We start from the raw sequence: 25,671 nt of genomic DNA, 5'->3' as shown, positions 1-25,671 counted from the left end.
GGGTTGCTCGGTTTCATGTTGACGTTCAGTTTTCGTATTGGCAGTATTCGGTTTGACATTAGCGTTCGTTAATGGTCGTACTCGGTTATGTATTATCGTTAAATTTAGTAGTGTTAGGTTTCTTATAAGTGTTAGGTTTTGTATTCCCGTTCGGTCTTGTTCGGTCTAGTATTCATGTTCGGTCTTAGAAGTACTTGATGTTGTATTAGTGTTCAGTTTGAGTAGGGCTCAGTGTTATTTTAACGTTTGGTTTTAGTATTATTCAGTTTAGTCACAACGTTCAGTTTCATACTAGTATTTGGTTTAGCTAGAGTTCGGCCCTTCAACTGCTTTAGGCGCTTGTTCGAGCATTGCTCGTTAAAGGACCGTTTCAATCATGATCAAGTGTTGTGAGTGTTTTATCGTTCGGTCTTATGCACTGGTTATGTTAAGTTTTCCCGTTCGGTCGTTAGAGTTTGTGTTGTTTGTTTGGTTTTGCTCTATGAAATGTTATTCGGTCTTTAACTGTTGATTTCATTGTTTGGTTCGGATTGATTATTAGAGTTGTATTGATATATCTTGTATGAGAATTTGTATTAATATTCAAATAAAGTATGATATTTCAACTGGTATGAAAGAGAATTCCAAGGAGAAATGTCTTAGTGACCGGTTAAGCAAGGTGGTGGTATAGTATGAATATGGATAGCGAAATCTACGGCGTTCATCCTGACATTCTAATGATTACCAAGTCTCAAGTAGAGATGGGTAAGTCATGTCGTGAGAATAGCAGGAGACCCTAGCCGAGGGGGGGGGGGTCCTATGGTGACTGATAACGGGTTAACCTCATGTGGCAGCTGATGGGTTTCTAATTACTACACACCCACGAGTGCACGAACGACCAAAGCTACATATTCATACTAGTCCGGACGATCGGTTAAAGTGGTCGGTCAATATGTGTTACATGTTTTTTTATACTTGTGTTTAATTATTTTATCTGTTAGGTGTGTTTGAATTGTATGTTCACATGACTATTAAATTACATTAGCTTACCCTTCTTTTCTATTTTGTAATGTTGCATATTCGACATTTCTTTTGTGCAATGATCATCTGATGGATGTGAGCATAGAATTGTGAGGTTTCGATGAAGCAAGCGTTGGACGGAGAAGACCCAACTGTTTAGACTAGGATCGATCGGTCACGTGGAGATTTTGTTTGGACCGATCGCTTGTGTTCATAATTTTGTTTCTTAAGCTAAATTCTGTAAAGTTTTAATTTTATAGTTATTTTGGGATAACTGTAATGTTAATACTTTATTACTTAGTAAATGACTGATATATTGTATTATTCTATGTGATGACTCTATTATATAGTTATACTATATTTTTGGGATGTTAGAAAAGCAACTAATTTTAACATATTTTTTAATCTTTGTTATATGTCTTCTTTCACATTAGATATCTCACATTTTTAAGTCTTTCTTATTCTTCTATTACTTAAATTTAGTGAATTCAAATGTGAATTTCGTTACAAAATAATCGTGTGTGATTTCCTATTAGCTAAAGTTTATTGAAAACACATATTTGGATAGATTTTACTTTTTATTTAATATTTTTTTTAGATTATATATTGATCAAAGATAAAATGATTTTAAAATATATAAATAAATACAAATATTATGGTTTTGTAAAATTAAGTTAGAATTAAAATTTATTTTTTAACATTGTATTAAAATAATGAGTTTGAGAATATAAAAGATTATATATGAAAATTACTTATACACAAAATAATGATTATATTTGATGGATTTGTTCAAAGTAATTTGAGATAATTTGTTATATGATAAAAAAAATTATAAAATAATAGAAATTCTTAATTACTGTATAACGTTAAAATTTTGGTTTCATATAGTATTAAATATTGATATTTCATTGATTTTTTTAGTGTTAACTTTTAATTTCAGTTTTATAATGAATAGCATTAACTAGATTATAGATTAAAAATTGTTTTTTTTTTTAATTTGTGATATCATTTTAAAATTTTGCTCTCCTATTAAAACATTAACTTCATGTATTAATAACTGACCAATTCATTTGGGTTAGTTTTACTTAAAGAAAATTTTTAATATAATAAACATAACTCTGTTTTTAGCTTTCTTATCTTAAAAAAACAACATTTTCAACAAACCTCTTAGTATTTGTTTTTTCTTTAATGTCCCTATCTACATATTATCCTATTCTGTACATAGTCCAACCATGATTATTTGTCTCCAATATTTTTCATTATATAGTATTATGCTGCCATTGTAACTCCCATCATGGTTTGGAAGTGCTTATTTGTCACTTTGTCTTCTTAGATTCCCAAATCCAAGCATATCAACATTTCTGGACACTTCTATATGTCTCTTTTAAGAATTCAACTCAGCACAGTTATGGGAAATGTTTGGTTAAAAAATAATAACTAGTATTGTGTTGTTCATTGTAAGTCCTATCACGGTTTGGAAGAGCTTTTTTGGTTACATATCTTCCTAGATTCCCAACACTACCAAAGAAACTAAATTTAATTAGTGGTTTGTTTTCTTTCTTATTTTTAACCCTTAAATTATAATTTCTGTTACTTTATGTTAACAGTAACAAATGTTTACATTATTTTAATATTTTTATTTTACACCGTTTGAAAGAGAGCAAATATTCACCCTGATTGCTAAGCTAGCTCAGTCCCAGTCTTCTGGTCCGAGGAATTCGATTACGAATTTTTTTAATGACTTAATTTCTAATTTTATTCGAATTTAAAAAAAAATTATTAGTCTTTTCAATATAATATTTTTAAAATATCAAATTTAATTTTTTAGTTTTTAAAAACATCAATAGTTTATTAATTTTTTAAAGACATCTAATTTGATTTTTTTACCTAATAGTTGGTTCTTTAATTTTCAACTAATCATTTACCATTTCTCTTCTCCATTCACCAAAATCTTAAGTTTATTCGTTTTAACAATATGTTACCATTTAGAAAATCAAGTTTTTTTTAGAATTTACATTGCTTTAAAATAATAAAACTCGATTATTTTATTAATAAAAATTTAAAATATAAAAAAAATTTTATAAACGGATTTCATAATTTTAAAAGTATATCATTTCTTTAAATAATTTTCATTCTAGAGTTCTCTCAACTCTTTCTATATTTTCTCATAGATCATTTATTTGAAGATCGGAGATCGTTAGGATGATCCTTGAGGTAAGCTTTCCACTTTTGTTTGATCAATTTCTCAAATAAAGTAACTTGGTTTTCGGTCCTTTTTCTTGGTTGGTATGTCCTTTGTGTGTATTGGACCATATTGGTTCGCATGTAGTGTTTGAGTCTTCTATAAGAGTTTTTATTGATCAATGGTCAAAATGATATATCATGATCGGGCTTGTGTTGTTCATAGGGGTAGATAGACCTTTATGTACTTTTGGAGGTGTTTACAAAATTCTTGAGCAGTTTAGTCTATCTTTCACGTAAAGGAAGTTAATTGCGCTGCTTTTAACTGATAGATAACTTGTAATTGCTAATTGCATGCTTGTATGATATTTAGTTTGTGTGATTAAGATGTATGATGAAATATGATGCATGGAGTTGAGTTATGATTCAATTTGGCTCACATGAATTCTATTTTGAAATTTGGTATGTTTTATGATTGATATTGCAATTGAGAAGAATTGAGTTATTGAGTTGTGTATAATATGATAGTTGGTATGTTTTGACATTTGTGGTTGTTGTGAGACTAATTTGTAGGGTTGGAATGACATAAATATGCAAAATTATGTTTTGTAAAATTATGCAGACTCCCAGGATGAAAATATACTCATTGGACGTGGTTAAAGTTAGAGAACTACTGACTTGATGGTCATTGGACAAGAATATCTCATTGTTGGACACAACCAAAGTTAGCTCACTGACTTGATAGTGGTTGAGCAAGAATAGACTCGTTGAGCGAGGTTAAAGTTAGAGAGTTATTGATTTAGTGATCGTTGGGCGAGAATAATCTTGCTAAGCACAACCAAAGTCAAACTCATTGACTTTGCACTAACTGGGTGAGACAAATCTTGCTTGACAACTTTTGTGAGAAGTTAAATACTTAAGTTCTAGTGATATTATGGTTGGGTGAGTGTGCTTTCTAGCACTACACGTTGAACGAGTAGATATTCTTGTTAAGCGAAAGTATTAGAGTTTAACTCAATTTTCATATGTCTCTTATGGTATCTTTAATGTGTGTGATTTTTTGGATGTTAAAATGATTGTTGGTTTATAATGTAATATTAGAATGGTTGGTACTAATCCAAGGAGGATTAGTAGTGGTTAAACTAGTGTGTGTATTGATATATGGATTTTGTATTGAGAGTTATCATATCGCTTTAATAATCATCCAATATCAAGTAGAGAAGGGTTGAGTATGTGGTGAGAGGAGCAAGAGGTCTTAGTCTAGGAGTTTTACCTTGGTTAAAGATATTAACGGATTAACTTTGTGTGGTAGGGTGAAGCTCATTGATAATGACTTTACAAAATAATAGAGGTCACCACAAGTGCATAACTCGTCAGAGTTTGATATCAATACACATATATAGATCGTCAAGTCTTACATGATTCTTTTGTATGTGATATGTTCATGATTATGTATGATTTACATGTGATAATATCTCTATACTTGTCTTATGATTTTTATTTTTGCATATTAGCTTACCATTTCTTCTGTGTTTATTTTGTATGTGTGTTTTCTTTGTTTTGCAATAATCACCTTAATGGTATGAATAGATAAAGATGTCACAGTTGATCCAATACAGAATGATGGTGATGCAACAACATAATTTTAGGATAACTTTGTTTTGTATAACTTCATTCTTTTGACAAATTAGTTATGTTAGTTTAGTAATATGACTACGCAGTACATAGTTGCATTGATGTTGTAATACAGTAGTTACATGTTAGTCTTCTCTACTTATTAATTATCATATCTATAATGTTTTATTTAGTAGTTTTATATTATTAAATGGAATGTGACACCATCATTCATTATCAAACAAAAGAAAATCAAGGAACAATCAAATTTAATATTTTTAAAAAGCTAAAATTAAAAAGCATTAGGAATTTTCTTTTCTAATTGTAGTAAAGTTCAAGAAAGATCTCTCAATTTACTTTTGCCTTTCCCACTTTTTCAATTTTTTTGTGTTTTATCTTTTTAGTTTGCTCCTCTCGCCTTTAGTTTTTGTGTATTTCAGCATGTAAGGTTGAGATATCTCCATGTGACCTATTCTTTGCTTTCATCGTAAAACAATGGTAACTTTCTATTCAACTTAACTATTTTCGATTCAGTATCAAAACTTCTAGTTCCATTGATTTGTCTTATTCTTCCACCAAAATCCTAATCATCCTGGCAACAGTAAAATGTTGTTGTTCTCTGCTTGGGTCTGCTTCAGCACTAATATATTCTGTTTGGAAACATTGTGATATTCTATGCTGATAGTATTGCCGAGGAGAGGTGTATGTCATGAATGATGATAATCTTGCCATGAGTAAAGGCTAATCGAGTACTAGGATGTTTATGCATTTTGAAATCGGATTTCATATGCTCTTGTAGAGAAGGTTCTACAAAATAGCTAATGACATTCCAGCAGTAATATTTGTCATCCCCATGCGAAAGTATTAATCAATTTTTAGTTTTATGAAATTATAATCCTTGTGTAGGGATTGATTAACATTTCTCTATCTTCATTAAATGACTACGAAAAACTTCAGTTTAAATCCAAAATTGATCTGGTATGCTTTGAATTATATTGGAATTTTAAGTTCTTTTTCTATCTTCATTAAATGACTACGAAAAACTTCAGTTTAAATCCAAAATTGATCTGGTATGCTTTGAATTATATTAGAATTTGAAGTTCTGTGTTGTAAAATAGTATAATGCATGGCATTTGGAAATTTTTGGTGTTGTGAAGTAGCTCATAATCTCCTTTTGTAGATTGCACATGGTTTTCTCCTCACCAAGGCATTTAGTAGCAGCTGGTGCATGCATCATCATAATGGAGAATGCGTACAAGATGGATTTTTCTCTTGCAGGTTTCACAATATGTTGCTTAATATTAGGTTTTGGTATGTTTAGCCGTTCATTTTGAATATTAATACTCTCTTCAAATTTTATTTTCCATTGATTGTTTGTCTAACTGAATTTGGAGCTGATAATTCTTTGTCAAACTTGTTTCAAACATAGGGTTGAAGTCTCGTACTCAAAGCACTTCAGATCGTCTCGAAGGTCGGACGAGCTATATAGTGGTCTTCCAGTTGGCACGTAGGATGGACGGGCTCCCTAGTGGTCCTCCTTCTTTCAAGTTACGTTGTTCGTTCTCCCTCCTCCTTGTTCAAGCCGTGTGGACGGGCACCTGTCAAAGGCACTCCGATGCTCAAGTTAGTAATGTAACTTAGCGGTTGGCAAAGCAAGTAATGCATGTATATTGTGCATCGTGATCCTAAAGTCATACCTGAAACTTTTATTTATACTAGTCGTGATGGACTTTTATCTTTCGTTAGCCTGATGACGGCCCAATCACAATTTAATTTGCTTTAGGGGCTTAATGAGTCATTATCGTTTATAATCAAACCATGTTGTCGGCCTTGGTGGTTGGTGTTGGTGGGGTTTTTTTTTGTTTCTGGGACCTGCATGGTGGGTCTTGGCCACGGTCTGGTGGTCGACTTGGATGGTCGGCCTAGATGATCGTTGGCCTAGGTGGTCGGCCTAGGTGGTACCTAGGAGATCGTACGGTACACTTTCTATGTTTTTTTATTTTATTTTTATATATTTGGGTTGCAATTTGAATTTCAAAGAAATATGTTAGAAATAACCACTTAAACTAGAGTACATATAAAATAGTATCAAACTCTTTAGTGAAAACTCGCTAAGCAAGTAGTGCCTGAAGACTCATTTGCGAAACAAATAGATAGCTTGCCGAGCAAAATTATCATTAAAACTCACAAACTTAAATTTTTCAAAAGTCGACCAGCGAGACTTATCTCACCGAGCTATCAAGTTAATGAACTCTCTAACTTTGTCTTCACCCAACGAGTATATTATTGTTCAGGGACAACCAAGTTAGTAGCTATCTGACTTTGACTTCACTCAACGAGTATCCTCGCTCAACGACAACTAAGTATGACTTTGACTTTGCTCATCGAGTATATTCTCGCTCAATGAATCTACATAATTTTACAAAACATAATTCTACATATTTATGTCATTGTAGTCCTGCAAATTCAGTTCAATAACAAAAACACAAATTCCAAAACATACCAAATTCGAATTATACAACTTTCATTAACTCAAATCATCTGTAGTACCAATTAGACATAACATTCCCAAATTTCATCATACCATCAATTCATGCAATTTAAGAACCTATCCAGAATTCAACAAATTACACTCATCACAGATCAATCATTTCGTCAATTCATACAATCATAAAATTAAACACTTCAAGGTATCTATAACTTAAAAACAATGCAATTAGTTTCTTTTACTTGACCAAACAACTTGCAAGACCTCAACCAGCAAAACTCCTTCCAATTTGTAGGATGTTTTATCTACATATAGAAACATCTTAAGAATGATCACGATATATTGTTATGATCAACAAAAACTCATATAGATGACTAAAATGATGCATGCAAGTAAAAGAATGCACACATACAACAAATATTAGAAAAAGACCAAGAAAATTTGCTAAGACTTAACTTACACGAACGAAGAAACTGATTTATCCAAATTGAAGAGTTCATCGCATGAGTCAACCCTATTGTCTTAGTTTTTTAATCAAACAAATAGAGAGAAATAAAGAGAAGTCAAATAACTCTATAATAGTGATTTCTAGAAAGGATATTTGTTTTAAAATAAAAAAACTTTGTTCATAAAAAAATTACTCATATTAAAACCTTTAAATATTAAAATAATTGAATCTCACTATTGTTAAATCATTGTCACTTCTAAAATATCATTTTTAGGTCTTTACATAAACACTGAAAGAGTGCACTTTTTAGTTTTTTTATTTTCTTTTAATAATTATGACCAAAATTAAATTTTTTAGTTGGAATAGGTCTCGTATTTTGAAGCCTATGGGTCATTATTTCATAGAAAAAAATCATGGATTGTTTGTATTTTTTCCTTGTTTTCTTCTTGACTATCATTGACTCTGGCGTTTCACCTCAATTTTTGCACACGGATTACTTGACACTTGTGCTGCTGACAAGTTCTGATCTTCGTCTATTGGTCACTAGGGATGATGGTAAAAATGAGAGAATATTCATCCTTATCAGCAAATCCAAGTGCTCTGTTGTTGTTGTGATTGATGAAATTCCAACCAATAGTTCTGGCAGATCCTTCTTTATTAGTGCTGCAGATAGCAGAGCTTTTTACTTCTGGTGCTGTGAGAAGTCCAAGCTTTTGGGAACTGAACTACTCGGGAAGGTTTAGCTATTTTTTAGCTTTTATATTGGTTCTTTATATTGTCTACTATGTCTGCAAATCAATATCACTGTTTAAAATATATGCAGGAAACACTTCGCAATCATAATTGTATCAATGAATCCATAGACAATGTTAAAGCTTTAGAAATTGGAAGCAGAGTGGTTGGAACACAAAAGAAGGAGAAACTTCTCTTAGACCATATTGATATTAGTAAAAGTGTACGTATCTATGAAAATTATATGAATGAAAAAAAATAATATATATTTTTAGAATTTAAGAACTTTTAAAATGTTATAAACATTTTTTTTTGTGGTTTTTAGTTGTCAAAATATGATATATTTTGTGGCGGTTTTTTTGTACAGTAGAATGGTGATTTCGGATTGCATTTTAAATTCGGTCTAGATTTAATTTAGATTTAATCAAATAAATTATATATAAAATTTAAACTTATTTTAATTAGATTATATTGGTTTGAATTCGTTAAGTCTAATTTAAGTTAATTTAATTTAAATTAAATTTACATATTGTATTAATTAAATCCAATATGGGATTGAGATAATCGACATCATATAAGATTAATCCAACTTAATATGAGTTCAATTTGGATTCATCGACCTAGTTATCACATGTTATGTTTGAGTCTTCTTTAAAAGTTTTTGTTGATCGATGGTCCTAATGATATGTCATAATCATGTTTGTCTTGTTCATAGGGATAAATAGAATATTTTGTACTTCAAAAGGTGTTTATAAGGTTCTAGAACAATTTTGTCATCTTTCATGTAAGCTAATAATCTTGTTTTAAAGTTATAAAGTCTTTGATAATATTAATTTGCATGTTTGGTTTCTCTAAAATTAATTGATTTGTTGATATTGGTGTTTGAATGGCTGAAAATGTTTGTATGTAGTTTGCATTGTTTGAATTGGTGTTGAATTGAGGATCTAATCATTTAAGTAAGTTGGTATGTACTTTGACATTGAAAGTTTTTTAACCTAAGTACTAACTAAGTACGGAGTACCAATTTGACCATTTGAATAGGTTCTTTTTTTTTTCTAAATCACAGTTTTAAATATTCTAAAATCTAATGCAACGTGTAATCGCAATCTAGTGCTAAACTTTAGTTCATTGTGTAAGTCTGGAAGAATTTTAGCTCTAGGTAGCTGAGCGCACAAAAATGTGAACGCTTCGGTGGTAGGGCACCACTGGGCTCCACTTTTCATTGTAGGTCCGCAACAATTTAATTCCATGTTCCTGAGCGATAGAAGGGTGTCGCTTAGCGCGATGTTTTCGAGAAGAATGGGGTTGAGCATTAGGACGATCATTGAGAGCCACCTTTCGCGAAAGGATTGGTGATGAGTGTCAAAACTTTTGTTGAGCGCCATTTTTTGCAAAAAATGTCTAATGTGGAGCGCCATTTTTTAGTGCTAGTGTATATGTTATGATCTTTTGATGTTTTGATTTGTTTGGGATGGATTAATATGGATATGAGGTATGTTTAATATATATTATGGATTGATGACATTGTTGTGAGTAAGTATGTTGAATGTTGTGGAAGGAATTTCAATGAGAAGTTTCTCGTAGTGATTTCAGTAGTGTATGTATTGATGTATGGATTATGTACTGGGAGTTATCATGTCACTTTAATAACCATCGAATTTTAAATAGAGAAGGGTGAGGTACGTGGTATCATGTCCAATGATCATCTTACAAGAGAAGCTATACATAGAAGAAAGCTCAAAGAGAAGACGTTATTGATGAAAAAGCGTATAATAACATAAGAAGAAAAGCAACAAGAAAATAGGGAAAAACTCAAAGTGTTCTTACATCGTCTAACACTCAATATCTTTTGAGAGAAAAATCTTTTTAAAAAGATAAACACTTTCAAATGTTAAGATTGTATTGTATTTGAACACATATCCTCTCGTTGAGAGTCATTCATTTGTATCTTATAGAAAATCCAATTTTGGATTTGTTGTAAGTTTTGGAAAGAACTCAAATCCTTGGTTGTTCAGCTTGTCAGAGCGGCTACAGCGGAATGGTTAGCGTGGAATAACAAACCAAAAGGGGGGAGGGTGAATTGGTTTTTTAAAACGAACGTGTGCCTTTTAATATTTCTCCTCAATTTTACATACTAAGAAGATAATAAAGACAAAGTAAAGAGAGTGAGGTTGAAAGAGATTTGCACAGATGACTTTATCCTGGTTCGGATCTTACCAATCCTACATCCAGTCGCTTATCTCAAATCAAGATAAACAGTTCACTAATCACAAAACAATTACAAATTACAATCACAAAGAAACAATTTGTAAAAGTTTAGAAACCACCTTTCTTGATACCACAAGAGATGAACTTGCACCTCCTTTGAGTCTTCACAAAGGATGAAACACTTCCTTCGAATACTTCACGAAGGATGATTTTCTCTTCCAAACACTTCCTCAGACGCACCAAGGATGAACCAGTTATTCCTCTATCACCGTAGTAGCACTTCAACAGCTCCACGGACAAGAGTTTCTTTAGCTGAACAAGATCACACAATTCTTAATGATTTCTGTGTTCTAGAGCACAAGAGAAGAATTGTTGTTGAAGAAAAATGAGAGCCTATTTATAGACTCAAGCAAATACTCTTTCGTTCTTCGTTTCAAGCCATTTAATGCTTTTAATCGATTAATATTCTTGTTAATCGATTAAAATAAGTACAATGACTAGTTTTAACCGCTAGAAAACTCCAACGGTCACCTTTAATCGATTAATCCACATTTTAATCTATTAGATAATCGATTAAAGCCAGTTTTAATTGATTATTGCAGAGACAGTCAGAGTTTTTCAGCTTCTATCTGTATTAATCGATTATCACTAGGTTTAATCGATTAATACAGTGCGTTTTTGACTCTAAACATCAAATTTGAAATGTGAAAGTACATGGAATCAAAACCACTAAGAATCTAAGTCATAAATATTTAATTACAATTATTACAAAAGCTTTCTATAACAATGCAAGTCTTCAAATGATCTTCTTGAAACTTGATATCTCTTGACTTGATTTGGACATCCTCAAAACTTCATCTTCATCATTTTGCTAACATTCTCCCCCTTTTTGATGATAATGAAAACCCCCTTCAATTTAAAGTTTTTAGTAATAATCTGAATAAAAACACAACTTATAGAAGAAAAGAGCATTAATGAATAAACACAGATAAATTATAAGCAAAGCTTCAAATACTTTTCCCCCCTTTTCGATCATGATTGAAAAGTTGTGTTAAGATATCTCCCCCTAAAATTATACTCCTCCTTAATAAAAAGCCTGTATGCATAATATGTAAACAAACATAATATATTTTATTTGATATCAATAAACATTTAAACACATAAGAACATTCAAAGCATACAAATAAAAACATAAAGCATCTTAAAAACAAGAGAACCTAAAATTCATCACTATCCTGAAAATGTTTCTCTAAACCCGAGATCCTCTTATCAATGTTCTTGAGATGAGTACAAATTTTCTTATGGCGAGCATTTTGCAGTTTTGCCATCTCATACACTTGCCTAGATAAGCTTGCTATAATAAACTCTTCTTGCACATGAGATGGCCCCGCAACATTTGTTTGGTCAGGAATTTGTATATTTCTTCTTCATCTACTTGAGCACTAACATCATCAAAATGAATATATGAGTTGCCTTGCTTGATGAATCCCATTTGTCGCAGTGAGTTATCTCCAATTTTGTGATTAGCGAGGACAGGTTCAGCGCGCTCACTAGAGACATTTATGCCCTTGTATTCGCAGATGTGAGAGACCAATAGTGGATGAAAGAGAGGAGCAAAATCCAACCTTTTTGCCTTATACATGATGCTCTATATGAGATGAGGCCAATTAATAGGAATACTTTAAAGTATTCCATACATGATCATAAGATCAACTTCAGAGCATTGGGCATGATTGGACCCTCTTGGACATAAAAGTCACACAAGAAGATAACGTAGAAGATGCTCTTCCATCTTCAGGCCACCAACAAGAAGGAGTCTACTATTCTGGTGTTGTTGGGGATGCTTCAAAAAAGAACAATATACCATGACTTTGTTAAACTCAGTAAAATCACTTGGTATAAGTTGAGAGTTTGGCAATACTGGAATATGAGCGACATTTGTCCAAATGTCGTTGTCAAGGACAATGTCGACCCCCTTGACTCTTGTGTGGAAAATGCCATCATGAACTTTGAGGTTGAAGTAGAAGACCCGGAGAAGATCGGGATAGTAGCTCCCTCGAAGTTCCATTAGATATTGAACTCCTTGCTCGATGATAAGTTGAGGAAAGTTGAAGCATAAGAGGTGAACCATTAGAGATCAATAAACTTTTGCTTAAGAACTTTCCTCTCCTTCCAAAACTGCAAGAATTCTTGTTGTTCTTCCACATCTGAAATCCACCCTTGAATATTAGCTTCACGTGGAGGAGGGTTGTTTTCAAATGCTATACTTCTTCTTCTCCTTCTTCTGGATGACTTAGCCATTGGTGATGGAGAAGAAAGATTATAGCAGAAATGTAGATGAGAATAAGTGAAGAAAAATGAAGAAAGCACGCACAATGAGTTTGGGGATAGCAAAGTAAGGTATGGAAGCAAGAATGAGGTATAAATAAGGTAAGGAAAGCTTCCTAAACGATCAAGAACCAAAATAGAGCCATTTATGGCCGTTTTAGATTGTTGCTAATGGCTAGAAATTTGAAAACCAACATACTGGAGCACTTTTAATCGATTAAAACACCAATTAATCGATTAATTAATCGATTAAAACTTGAATTAATCGATTATTTCGTATGCGAGTCTACAGCTCATCAGGGGCAACACTTTTAATGGATTAAAACATCCTATAATCAATTAAATACGCTAAAATACGAAAAAACACGAAAATTTTCAAGAAAAACACTTCTAAGAAATTTCTAAGATTCCTAAATCCCTCTTAAGCTCATAAAATTTATCCTTAGGCAATGCTTTGATGAAAATATCAGCTAATTGGTGCTTTGTGTTTATTCCACATTTTAATCGACTAATCCACATTTTATTCGATTAGCTAATCGATTAAAGCAAGTTTTAATCGATTAATGCAGAGGCAGTTAGAGTTTTTCAGCTCCTATATGGATTAATCGATTCTCACTAGGTTTAATTGATTAATACAATGTGTTTTTGACTTTGAACATTAAATTTGAAATGTGAAAGTCCATGAAATCAAAACCATTAAGAACCTAAGTCCTAAATACTTAATTACAATTATTACAAAAAGTTTTCTATAACAATGCAAGTCTTCAAAGGATCTTCTTGAAACTTGATATCTCTCAACTTAATTTGAACATCATCAAAACTTCTTCTTCGATATTTTGCTAACACAGCTCAAGTTGAGTTAATATTGACATTAATATATTATCTTTTATATTAAACACAATATATTAATATGTTAAGAAAAATAAACAAGAAGATAATAATATAACATTCATATTACATAATTAATAAAACAATTGAACAACACTTACTCAATTAAAAGATATAGAAAGTTTTCATACTCAATAAATTAAAATAATTAATAGAAACTTAATAGTAAAAATATAAAAAGAATGTAAATGTGATTTTTTTTTTCATTAATTTATACAATATCATAACTACGAAATAGAATCACTCAAATTTATCATCATATTAATTATGTAATTTTATAATATAATATATATATATATATATATGGATTTCTTTTGTATTCATATTTATTTTCTAAATTTACACTTTAAATAAAAGCTTTTTAAATTAAAACAATTAATTTACTTGTTTTGCTATTTAACTGGCATATTTTTAATGTTAACTTTTTTCAATTTAACCGTCATTTTAAATTTAACTATTTTTTAATTAAAAATTATTTACAATATAAACAAAATTTATTTATAATAAAATTATAAAAATTATTTATTTGTAATTGTATCATTATAATAAGGTTTAATACATCATTTGATCCTTAGTTTTAGAGTTTTTGTTCAAAGTTGTCCTACGTTTTAAAAAAGTTCATTTAGGCCCATATTTCGTTAAAAAATGTTTAAAATGGTCCTTTTGACTTACGGCGTTAAAAATATAACGGTGCAATTGCCACCGTGACCAAAACTAGATGACATGTGCACTTTGATGCGTGACAATGTGAAGTGAATTGACTTGGTGGAAACCTGATATTGTTAGTTTTAAGACTTTAATGGATGTATATTACATAGTTAATAGGATGAAGACGACCAGAGAGGAATTCAATCATGGGGCAAATCCAATGTATGTAAATAGCATGTCGGATGCATTTTGATTGTTGAAAGACTTTTGTCTCCTCTGAAATTGCATTTTTATAGTGGAATTAATCAATGAATTTGAGAAAGGGAAAGCGAACCTAAAGTGAAATCCTTGTCCGCAATCAAGGGCTAGACAACGTTGTTGTAGTTTTATTGGCTACAAAATGTGCTTGGCTTCGTCCGTTAGTGGCAAGGCGACGCACAAGATTCTTTGGCTCCGTTGACAGTATGTCGGTGGTGAGACCAGAAGGAAGGGGGAAGGTTGTGGATTGGACCAGCGGCGATGCAAGATCAAGTGAACCAAATCCTAATTTTTTCCCAAAATTCAATTGAGTGGTTGGTACAAGGGTTTAGGGTTCAAACGATTCAGGGACAGAAACAATAGCAAAAGCTGATGCTCAATGTTTACGTTCAGGTGTTTATGTAATGTTAAATTTAATTTCCCCTTTGGTAAAAAAATGTGCAATGTGGTCTCCTTTTCAATTTAAAATTGTGTACTTTGGTCCCAAATGGATATCAACGAAAACCACATGAAAGATATTTGACTTAGTTTCCACCATTAGTTTCCATTTCCAGATTGTTAAACCCAAAAATCGCGATAGGATTCTTAGGTAAGGGTAATTTGATTTAACCCATTTCATTACCTAGCTGAAGTTATTATATCTTTTTTTTTTAATTCACACATTCAAATATATCATATGTGCCACTTATTGCAAAAACTTTACATGTCATTTAGTTTTGGGTATAGAGACAACTGCACCGTTATGTTTTTAACGTCGTAAGCCAAAAGAACCATTTTGAACATTTTTTTAACGAAATATGGACCTAACTGAACTTTTTTAAAATGTAGGACGACTTTGAACAAAAACCCCAAAACTAAGGACCAAAGGATGTATTAAACCTTATAATAATAACTATAACAATAATTTTATTACTTTTTATTATCATAAAAAAATAATATATGTATTTTCACTGGTTAAATAAATAAAGTTGACAATTTATAAAAATAAATAATTAAAAAACGTTAATTTTTAATTTTGTTTATGAAGTTATAATATAATTTAGAAAAAAAAAGTTAAATATATTTTTAGTGATTAAACTTAAATTTAAATATGACACTTATTTGTAAAATTGTAAAATTTAATAATTTTAATTTTTAAATTTTTAAATTAAATTTATAAACGTGACAAAAATTGAAATTCATTTGAAATGGTTCAGAAAAGGGACCCTAAAAAACCCTTCTGCCCTTCTCCTTCTACAGAGACCCTCAGTAGCTTCTGACGCTCACAATTTCTCTGTTCTCCACGAAACTCATAGAGCTCCGTTTCGATTCGCGGTGGTTTCAATGGGGAGCGAAGAGGAGAACAACGAATTCTATCTCCGCTACTACGTCGGTCACAAAGGGAAGTTCGGTCACGAGTTCTTGGAGTTCGAGTTTCGCCCCGACGGGAAGCTTCGCTACGCTAATAACTCCAACTACAAAAACGACACCATCATCCGCAAGGAGGTTTACCTCACTCCCGCCGTTCTCCGCGAGTGCCGTCGCATCATATCCGAAAGCGAGGTAACCCTAATTTACAGACTCACCAACTAAGTTAACCGTCTTTTTGTGAATTCTTCGTTGTTTGGTTAGTTTGTTTATTTGTTTGGTGTGTAGATTATGAAGGAAGATGATAACAACTGGCCAGAACCGGACCGGGTGGGGCGACAGGAGCTGGAAATTGTTATGGGGAATGAGCACATATCGTTCACGACCTCGAAAATTGGATCTTTGGTGGATGTTCAGAGCAGTGCTGACCCGGAAGGACTTCGTATCTTTTACTACCTTGTTCAGGTGAAATTGTGGTTTAGAGTTTTGATTGATCTATTTAAGGTTTTGAATTGCGCATGCTCAATTTGATGGATAATAATTTGTTGACCATGAAAGATGTTCTCACAATTTTCTCTCACAAATGGCAAGAAGCAGTGGTGTTTGGCTTACCTTTTCAGTGAAGAAGCATGAATACTGAAATTTCCAGGCTTTCTTTTTCTCAGTTGATACTTGTTGTATTCACGACTTGATAAGTTGGACTAAGAGATGTTGGAACAGTTATTTGATGATAGCATGTAAACCCAAATTAAATATGCCAAATAACCGTGATGCTCTGTTTGTTGTGGGGTGAAATGGTTATTGGGGTGATTGTTGAGAAAAACAAATAGGTGTATCTTAGTTAAGGATCTAAAGAACTAGGTAGTTGTTGAATAAATGATTTTATAGCAATCAGGGTTAAAACTATGGATTGGAGACTTCTAGGTCATGGAAACTACAGCTGATAGAAGACCCCTATTTGGCCTGGAACAAGTATAATAAAGTAATACATGGAAATACTATATTAGTGTGTTTCAACAATCTTCTATGAGTGATTGCACAACGGTTCATTGTTTCTTTGGTTGACTTATTCTTCTATAATATTTTATATGTGATTTTCTTATCTTGAAATACATGAATATAAGCTACCTAGTTAACTCCAATAAAGAGGTTATTATAGACTTTAGGAATTTTTATTATTACTTTTTTTGTAAGAGTGCAATGCTCATTTCACACAATACACATGACAGCAATAGGCCTTAGGTATTGGCCACGCATGCCACTGAGACAAGGTTGTATGTTTAATGTTTCAGTTAATAGTGTCTTTGTCAGACTTGGAAGGAAAGGAAATATGCCGAAGTTTGTTGGGATTATTGCATCCCAGTACTTGGAAATTGTATAATTCATCATTGTGTAACAAAATACCGGATGATGTTGGAACATGACCTGATCCCTTTACATTAGAATGAGTAACAAAAGTTTATATGACGTAGTTTGACTCTTGTCCTGTCTAAGGAAGCCTGAATGTGCTCTCTAGTTGACATGATTCATACCTTAAGCACTGTAACTTGCATTGCTCAAAACCGTTTTTTAGAGCTTTGAATCTTTGACAGACTGGAGTGATCTAGGTGGCTGTGAAGGAGACTAGGAAATTCAGTAGTAGTCCAAACAATGGGTGGTGTTGACCTGAAATAATGAAGTCCACATTATTCATGGCCCTTGGGCAAATATGTGTGCCTTACTTGTGGTTTGGGATCAACTTAGAGCCATTTGCTGAGGCGATAGAATGAGGAAGATTGTTTATTTGACTAATGTGGTTTGGGATCAACTTACTGCCTTTGTTCAAAGTTCCTAAGCTGTTTGATTGGTTCTTATACAGGCCAGTTGTAATTTTATGCGGAAGCAGATAAAACTTATGTCTTCTATTACAATACTTCATCACTTCTAATAATTAATGGTGATAATATCAGAGCATGAGTTACTCTTGATGGTTCTGTTCTTTGTTACATCCTTCCAGAATGCTTTCTAAATTATCCTGAGTAATTACTGTTATTTATTTATTTATTTTTTGAGTGAGGAAATATATCATCATGAATCATTCTGAAATGCTGTTCTTGGTCATAGCTTGAGCTTTGCATTGGGCCAGTTTTATGATGTGTCCAGTTGAAGACAAATGAAGGACTCTTCTTTGGTGTTGTGAACTTACTTCAAGTGGTTTTAGATTAAATAAAAAAACAACTGGCTTGTGGTTATGTAATTTGTTGTATTAAATGGTCAGCATTGAGTTAGAAAATAACTCTCTAGTTATCAAGCTGAAATTCTTTTGGCCTTAAAATTATCCTTGTGCTGAAAGTGTGTGCTGCATTCTCATGGATCCCTTTTGGGTAGGGAGAATTAATGTAGAAGTTAAAATTATTCCAGTCGTTTGGGAGAAATTTTCCATTGTCTTGGCTTTTAATAAGCCTATGGAATAATTTCTTGGCATATAGGTCAGATTTATGACTCCTTATCATCTTAAAGCCTTTCTAAGTACAGTAATGAGAAATTAAACAGCTTCCTTGACCAGGGTCCATGAAAATTAGAAAAAATATTATATAACACTGTAAAGAAAAATGAAGACAAAGTGACCTAATAAAGATCACCAGAGAAAGTCGCCAATAATGTAAAAATCTCATTTTCAAAAGTCCAATGTCGTTTTAACTGATATTTGAAAATCCCTTTTTCTGATAATACTTCACTAAGTCTTAGGATGGGTAGTGTTGTGATTATTAGCAGATGTGAATGCCAGATTTTGTCAACTAATACCTTTTTCTGTTCTGTTTTTTTTATATACTGTTTACAGGATTTGAAGTGCTTTGTCTTTTCTCTCATTTCACTTCACTTCAAGATCAAACCTATCTAAGGTGCTTTCAGTATCATGCTTTCTTCCTCTTGGAGCCTTGCTAATGGAGTTCAAGATCTGATAGAGTGACTTTGTAATCGTGAGTATGATTTGGTTCTATATTCTCATGAAATGGAATTTTGGATTCGAGGGTGAAATCCCTGTACTAAAAGTGTTGATTGGATTTGATCGGATTTTATGCATGACTGAGTTATTATTCTTTCATTGCCTTGCTTTCACAGTTGAATCATCCCGAATGTTATATTCTGGAATTATTGTCAGCGTGAGATGCGTACATGCTACTTTTATGACGATTTCTGAGATGGAAAAATATTTTACTTAGTTTATTTCAAAATGTGAGAAATTTAGGATAAAAAAGATTTTGTTGTGGCAATGATAGGAAACAAAATCCTTGAAGTTACAACAAAGATGAGACAGAAAAATAGGAGAAAATATCTATTGATACGTGCAAAAGTTTAAACTGCAATTCCTTATATAATGTTTTCGAGTTTGTTCTTTTTGGACATATTTATAGTAAGTATTCTTTTTACAATGATTTTTTGTTTTTACAGAAGATGGTTTCTTAGTAATAAAGGAAAAAAAAACCAATCTAATAGTCATCCTTGGACTAAAAAAATTGTTTATAATATTTTATTTGTACACATAATATTATAACTCTTAAAATAATAACAACAAATTAGAATGTGTCTAGGAAAACATGGGTGTACAATTCCTCTGTTCTTTTTCTTTATATTAAAAAATAATTTAAGGAATTATTAAACTTTATAATTAAAAATTATAAGAAAATTTTTTAAAATATATTTAAATTATTTTTTATGCTTGTTTGATGTAAAATATTGAAAAATAAAAAATAAATGGATAATTTTAAAATATCATTATATACACTAAATGAGAATCTTTTTCAAATATGTTGTTATAAATTATTCGAGAAGATACATATGTTGAAACTATTACAAGGTTTGTGACTCTTTTTTCAAAAACTTGTATTAAAAATTAATATAATCATTATTATATTTTTAAAAATATTTACATAATTATGTTTAAATATTATAATTATTTATAGTTATAAATATAATATTTAAATAAAGAGTTTCAAAATAAAAAAATAATTAATCAATTTTATTGTAACATATAAAATATTTAATTATAAATAAACCTGTGAATATTAAAATTTATAATAATAATAATTAAATTTATGTATATACCATATGTAATGTGTGAGACCCAGAAAATTAACACTGCAATTATCTGTCACATCAAATTAATGTACACCACATCAATGCTTATCCCCTTTGAAAACCCACTCCCTAATCTGATACATCACTCTGCTGTGCACTAAAAACCGTACCACATCATTCATCTGTATCATTAAAAACGCACTTTGCACCGCATGCACGTACGCCACGTGTCACGAGAGAAGTTTCCAAAGTCAGAGTGGGTGTGCAGGTGTCGGCAGAGGAGACGTTCGTCCAAACGAACGTGGATTTAACAAAACTGAGTTTTTGGAAAAACTCTCTCTCACCTGCACGCACTCATCTTCTACCTCTGAACTCAACCCTTCATTTTCTCCACCTTCTCTCTAGAACTCCCAACTTCTCTCTACTGTAATTCTCACGATTCACCTCCGATCACGTTTCAGCACCGTAGGAGCGTTCGCTGAGCTGAGAGCTACACATTGGACCGAACAGTTTCAAGAACGGAAACTGGTAAGTTCTTCTCCAGTAGCTCGTCCTTAGGTTTTCTGGAAACTAGGCTTTTGGCTGCATGCAAACGAGTAGTCTAAAGGATTTCATGTTTCTGTGGTTAGATTTGTTTTAAGAAGAGCCAAGAGGCATTGAGGGTAGAATAATGTTAGTTGGACGAAAGCAAAATCTTGTGTTAGGAAGTTTCCTGCATTGATCCGGGTAAGGGAAGCTTATATATTTAATTTATACTTGTATGATTATATGAAAGCATGATATGGATTGACTGTATGAAATATATATGTATATGTATTGATTTGTATGTATGAACGAACCCTGTTGTACTGAATGAATGTGATTTCTGATTTGGTTGTAGTGCATGTTGATTTTGATACGTATGAAAGATGGAGGAGTAGTGTATAGTTGGATTTGATGATATGAATGAATTCTATAAAGTATGTAAATTAATGTGGATATGATTTTATAAAGTATGAATCGTATGAAAAATGTCAAAGTTAAGATAGTTGAAAAATCTGGATATGATAATTTCCTTATGATAAATTACGCTCGTCATCGTACGGTCTTATACTGTTCGGTTTCCCTAAAAAGACTTAAAGTATAATTCTTTCATTTGGGAAGAATTCGGTTTGAGAACGAGCGTCCTCATTTGAATTACTATGTTTGAGCGTTCGGCTCAGCATAGAGATGTCGTACGCCTTAAATTAAAGAATACTGAAATAAGTAACGATCGGTCTTATACCGAACGTTCGTCCTGAGTAGCGCTCGGTCTTCTACCAAGCGTTCGTCACAATTGATGCTCGGTTATCTACCAAGCGTTCGTTCAAGTATTAAAATATTCATCTTCTTACGTTCGTTCACATACTAGTATCGGTCTTTCATATGCAAAATTCTTCAAGGAAAATTTCTAAGTATTATTGACCATCCTTCTTATATTAAATCTGGTCCAAGATCTTTATTATGAAATTTTTTTAAGTATCAGTACACCTTCAATTGAGTCAGTTCATTTAACTGACCAAATAGAAAGTCACGTTCGTCCATCCAGTGCCTTATTTGGACGTTCGTCCTAATCCTTCAAAGGACTGAACGTTCGTCCTTTTATGCTCTTAAAGTTAAAGATGAGAATGATAATAAATTATAAGAAATTACAGTGCGAACACTACATTGATTGATTTTATGATGATGGATTTTGGACGAGCGTTCCAGGGAGGAACGTCTCAGATATGTTAAATATTAAATTTGGTAAAGTATGATTGTGGATAAGTTAAGACTCACTGTCCATCCTGATGTTCCGTGATACTCTTCTTCACGTAGAAGAGGGTAGTTCATGTGTGGGAACGACAGGAGGTCCTTAGTCCATAAGTTAACATGGGCGACGTAAGAACGGACTAACCTCGAGTGGCAGCTGTTTAGAGTGTATCAGTTACTACATCACTCGGGTGCAAGGACGCTTGTAACTACACAGATCATACAGTCCGGACGGTCGTCTTATATATATATATTTATAGATGTTACATGATGTTATATGTTAAACTATGTGCTTGTGTGGAATGATATGTTCATTGTATGTGTTGTTTGTATGAATTAAATTATATAAGCTTACCCTTTCGTTTTTCCTTGTGTTGTCCATTTGTCTATGTACGTTCGTCCTGTCTTGCAATGATCATCCGTGTGGATGTGAGCAGAAGGCGAGACAACTCTGGAAGACGTTATCGAGGAGGAAAACTTAGTTGAAGTGGAAGTGAAAGCGGAGTAGTAGGACGTCCGTCTTTTCTTTCTAGTTTAGGACGTCCGCTTTTGGTTTATACGTTCGGTTATTTTATTTTGTAAAACCGTTCGTTATTAGCTTTCACTGATTTCGTTTTGTATATTGTAATTCTGCACCTTAAGCCGTTCGGCTTTTGAACTCTGTTAATTATAAAGACTGCAGTGTTTACTGTTAATGGTAATTAATTCTGATTTATGGTAATTACTGTATTTTGGGATGTTACATAATGTTTTTGTAATGTTGAAATAAATGGTTAAATATACAAAATATTTGTTCTAATTAGAAATTATATATTCTTCAAGATTTAGTAGTTGAGATTTAGTAGTTATTGTATGTTGAATGTAATATTTGGTATGATGGTTATAGAATTAAAATTTACAATTGAGTTATACATTATATTAAAATTAAATGTGTATGTATGAATCGTTGTTAAACTAAAACACATTTTAAGCTTTTATGAACATAGTCATATTTAATTTTAATGCTCTATTTTTATGCTAATTTTTAAAATTTATTATTAATTGTAATTAATTTAATACTAAAATGTAAATTATTATTTAATATATTAATAAATATTTTAAATCTACACGCGCGCACACATATATATATATATATATATATTATTGTAGAAATAAAAATTGATTAAACAATTTTTTATTATTTTTATATTAAGGTGATTACATAATTATCTAGTTCTTATAAATTTAAATATTTTTATCATTTTAACTATTTTGGTTACGATTTTACATTTTTAGTGTTAAATTAACTATTATTTTCTTAATACCAACACATTTTTAAATAGTTACAATTTAATAATTTAATAATAAACAATAATTAATACAAGAACTAAAATTACACATATTACCGTTTGTAATAAAAAACAATAATACAAACCTAAATATGTTTTAAAGTAAAAGGTAATTATTTTATTCCAAAGGAATTTGAATTCTAATTTGGTAGTAAAATATTCAATTAATTAATACAAACCTAAATTATCTTAAATTCTTATATTTCTTTAAATGCACACGTAATGTAATTTTTTTGTCTTAGTATTATATAAAAATCCAATTATAATTTTTATTTTAATGTAAGTGTTGTAAAATCATGTTTTAATATTTTTTGAACAAATTTTAGAAAAGTTGCTTTTAAAACACATAATTTACACTAAAATTTTAGATCTTAAATTTTATTTATATTATAGCACTACAGTCTCAATGAAAAAATTTATAGAACTCAAATTTAAAACTTATAATCTACTACCATAATTTATTATAATTTTTAAACCAAGATCAGTTTTATTTTATAATTTTGAAAAGCTGATTAAAACTGAGAAAACATTTTACTCTTACTTATGTTTATCACTATATCGGACTGTTAGCATTTGGGGTTACAGGTGTGCCTCAGTTTTCATGTCTGCATAGGATTCTTTCTCAAAAAGAAGCGGGAAACTTTGTCCAAACACAAAACCCCCAATCAAAACACTCTTTTCTTTCTTTCTCTTCCCGCTTCTCTCTCTCTCTCTTCCTCCAAACCAGCACCACATTGCATTGCACGCAGAGATCCGAATCTGGATCCATGGCTGAGTGTGAATTTGAACTCGATCTTGAAGAGAAATCATGGCATCTCTTTGCACTCCTTCTCCGAATTGGCCACGCAGTCTATCCGTCACGTCTCGCCGCAGAGTGTCGTTTATTTGCTGCATCGCCGGACTTTGTCTGCTACGTCAGTTCTCTTCCTGGTTCACCCCTCTCTGTTACTGACAATGGACTAGTCACACCCTCTGTTAGTGCGGTTTTTGCACTTGGAAGCTTCTTCTCTGTCCGTCTCTCCCCTGAACGGCAAAAGCATTGTTTTAGGAAACGCAAGTTGTTGTTCGACTCGGCGGAAGGTATATTTCTCTAAATGTTTTTCAATTAAGATTTTGATTTACTGTTTTTTATGATTAATTTGATTTGATTGAAATTTTGGTGATAGCAGATGGAATAGAACACAAAAGGTTAGCAATTGGAAATGGAATTCGGGAAATATCTTTCCAGGTATTTCATTCTCATTCTTATTTCATTTTGTGTGCGAGAAATCTTTTTGCTTGAAAGTAATTTTGAAGTGGTTTGAATTATGTTGATTCTACCAACAAATTAGTACTGCATCTAATAAGGTGAACATTATAAAAAAATAGCAAATACCTTGTATTTATTTTAATGACAAATTTGATAGTTTCAAGTTTTGTTGCTGTTTGTTGACTGTTATATGCACTTGGGACAAGTTATTTTGATTGACTGTTATGTGCCTGTGATATATGAGAGTAGCTTGATCAAGCATGGGATTCATTTATAGGAGGCATAATAATCAGTTGAAGAAAGCAGGGATACCACCATTTAGGCTGGGGGGTCAATGATTACCGGGTTTGCCTTTGTATAATAGATTGTCAAAATTGTTGTTTGACAATCTAAAAATCACATTAGGTTGTATTTCAGTGAAAACTTAGAGGCTCTTATACGAATCTAAAGGCACTAATGCTTCTGCTTGGTCGTACCCACGTGGAATGATAATTTTGATTTCATTTTCTTGCATTTTGAACTATTATTATATAGTCAGGAGAATAAAATAGAAATAGAACCTGTGTTTAGGTCATAATTTGTAATATTGATTTTTGTTTAAAATTTATTTCGAAGTAATGTAATTTATGCATGATAGCTACATAAAATTGTTTTAACTCCAAAATCAAACAGGCTAACATTTTTTAATCAAATTAGGTTAAGTGATATTGTAATGTTATTTGAGATGTTCTGGCATTAGTATTGTTGGTAAATTTCAGTTTTTGTGTATATATATTGGTTCTCTTTAGACTTGTTGCGGGCATGTATGTACATAGAGTTTGTTTGAATGATAAATTATACATGGTTAATGTACTTTAGCTAGTGTGTCTTTGAAATTTAACAGGGACACTCATTTTCTTGCATTTAGGATGCATTAGATTCAGATGGAAAATAAAACTATAAAAATAAATGCTTGTTATTAATTAGTATATTAATATTAACGAAGAAGTAAATATCAATTTCTTAGTTTATAGTTTGGATACCTTTCGTCTTTTATGAAAAAAAAAATCAATTGAAAGATTAAATATCATAATAATCAGAGAAGTCTTTTTTTCATTTTAATAGAAAAGTATTTTATATAATTATA

At 31.6% G+C, this 25,671-nt stretch overlaps 2 protein-coding genes across 2 annotated transcripts; both read left to right on the top strand.

The window, feature by feature from the left end:
• The first annotated feature begins 15,980 nt into the window (after positions 1–15,980).
• Positions 15,981–19,224, top strand: LOC124826542 (protein mago nashi homolog). Its single transcript, XM_047299377.2, has 3 exons — positions 15,981–16,334; positions 16,428–16,604; positions 18,961–19,224. The coding sequence occupies exons 1-3, from the start codon at positions 16,116–16,118 to the stop codon at positions 19,018–19,020; spliced, it is 456 nt and encodes a 151-aa protein (XP_047155333.1). The 5' UTR covers positions 15,981–16,115; the 3' UTR covers positions 19,021–19,224.
• Positions 19,225–23,967: 4,743 nt separating this feature from the next.
• LOC148190569 (uncharacterized) lies at positions 23,968–24,524 on the top strand (the record flags this gene model as incomplete). Its single annotated transcript, XM_088102807.1, has 2 exons — positions 23,968–24,376; positions 24,466–24,524. Coding segments are annotated over exons 1-2 (372 nt in total), but the record flags the coding sequence as incomplete, so codon positions are not given.
• Between the last annotated feature and the right edge of the window lie 1,147 nt (positions 24,525–25,671).

This window comes from Vigna umbellata, unplaced genomic scaffold (genome assembly GCF_029865625.1).
Source record: "Vigna umbellata cultivar VRB3 unplaced genomic scaffold, Vumbellata_1.0 scaffold_757, whole genome shotgun sequence".
NCBI lineage: Eukaryota > Viridiplantae > Streptophyta > Magnoliopsida > Fabales > Fabaceae > Vigna > Vigna umbellata.
This window is presented reverse-complemented; position numbering and strand designations above follow the sequence as displayed.

What these genes read in the sequence shown, in the direction of transcription:
- LOC124826542 (XM_047299377.2), top strand. Translation starts at nt 16,116, where the DNA reads ATGGGGAGCGAAGAGGAGAACAACGAATTCTATCTCCGCTACTACGTC. An exon ending in GCATCATATCCGAAAGCGAG is followed by an intron (nt 16,335 to 16,427) that starts GTAACCCTAATT and finishes TTTGGTGTGTAG; the next exon opens with ATTATGAAGGAAGATGATAA. An exon ending in TCTTTTACTACCTTGTTCAG is followed by an intron (nt 16,605 to 18,960) that starts GTGAAATTGTGG and finishes TACTGTTTACAG; the next exon opens with GATTTGAAGTGCTTTGTCTT.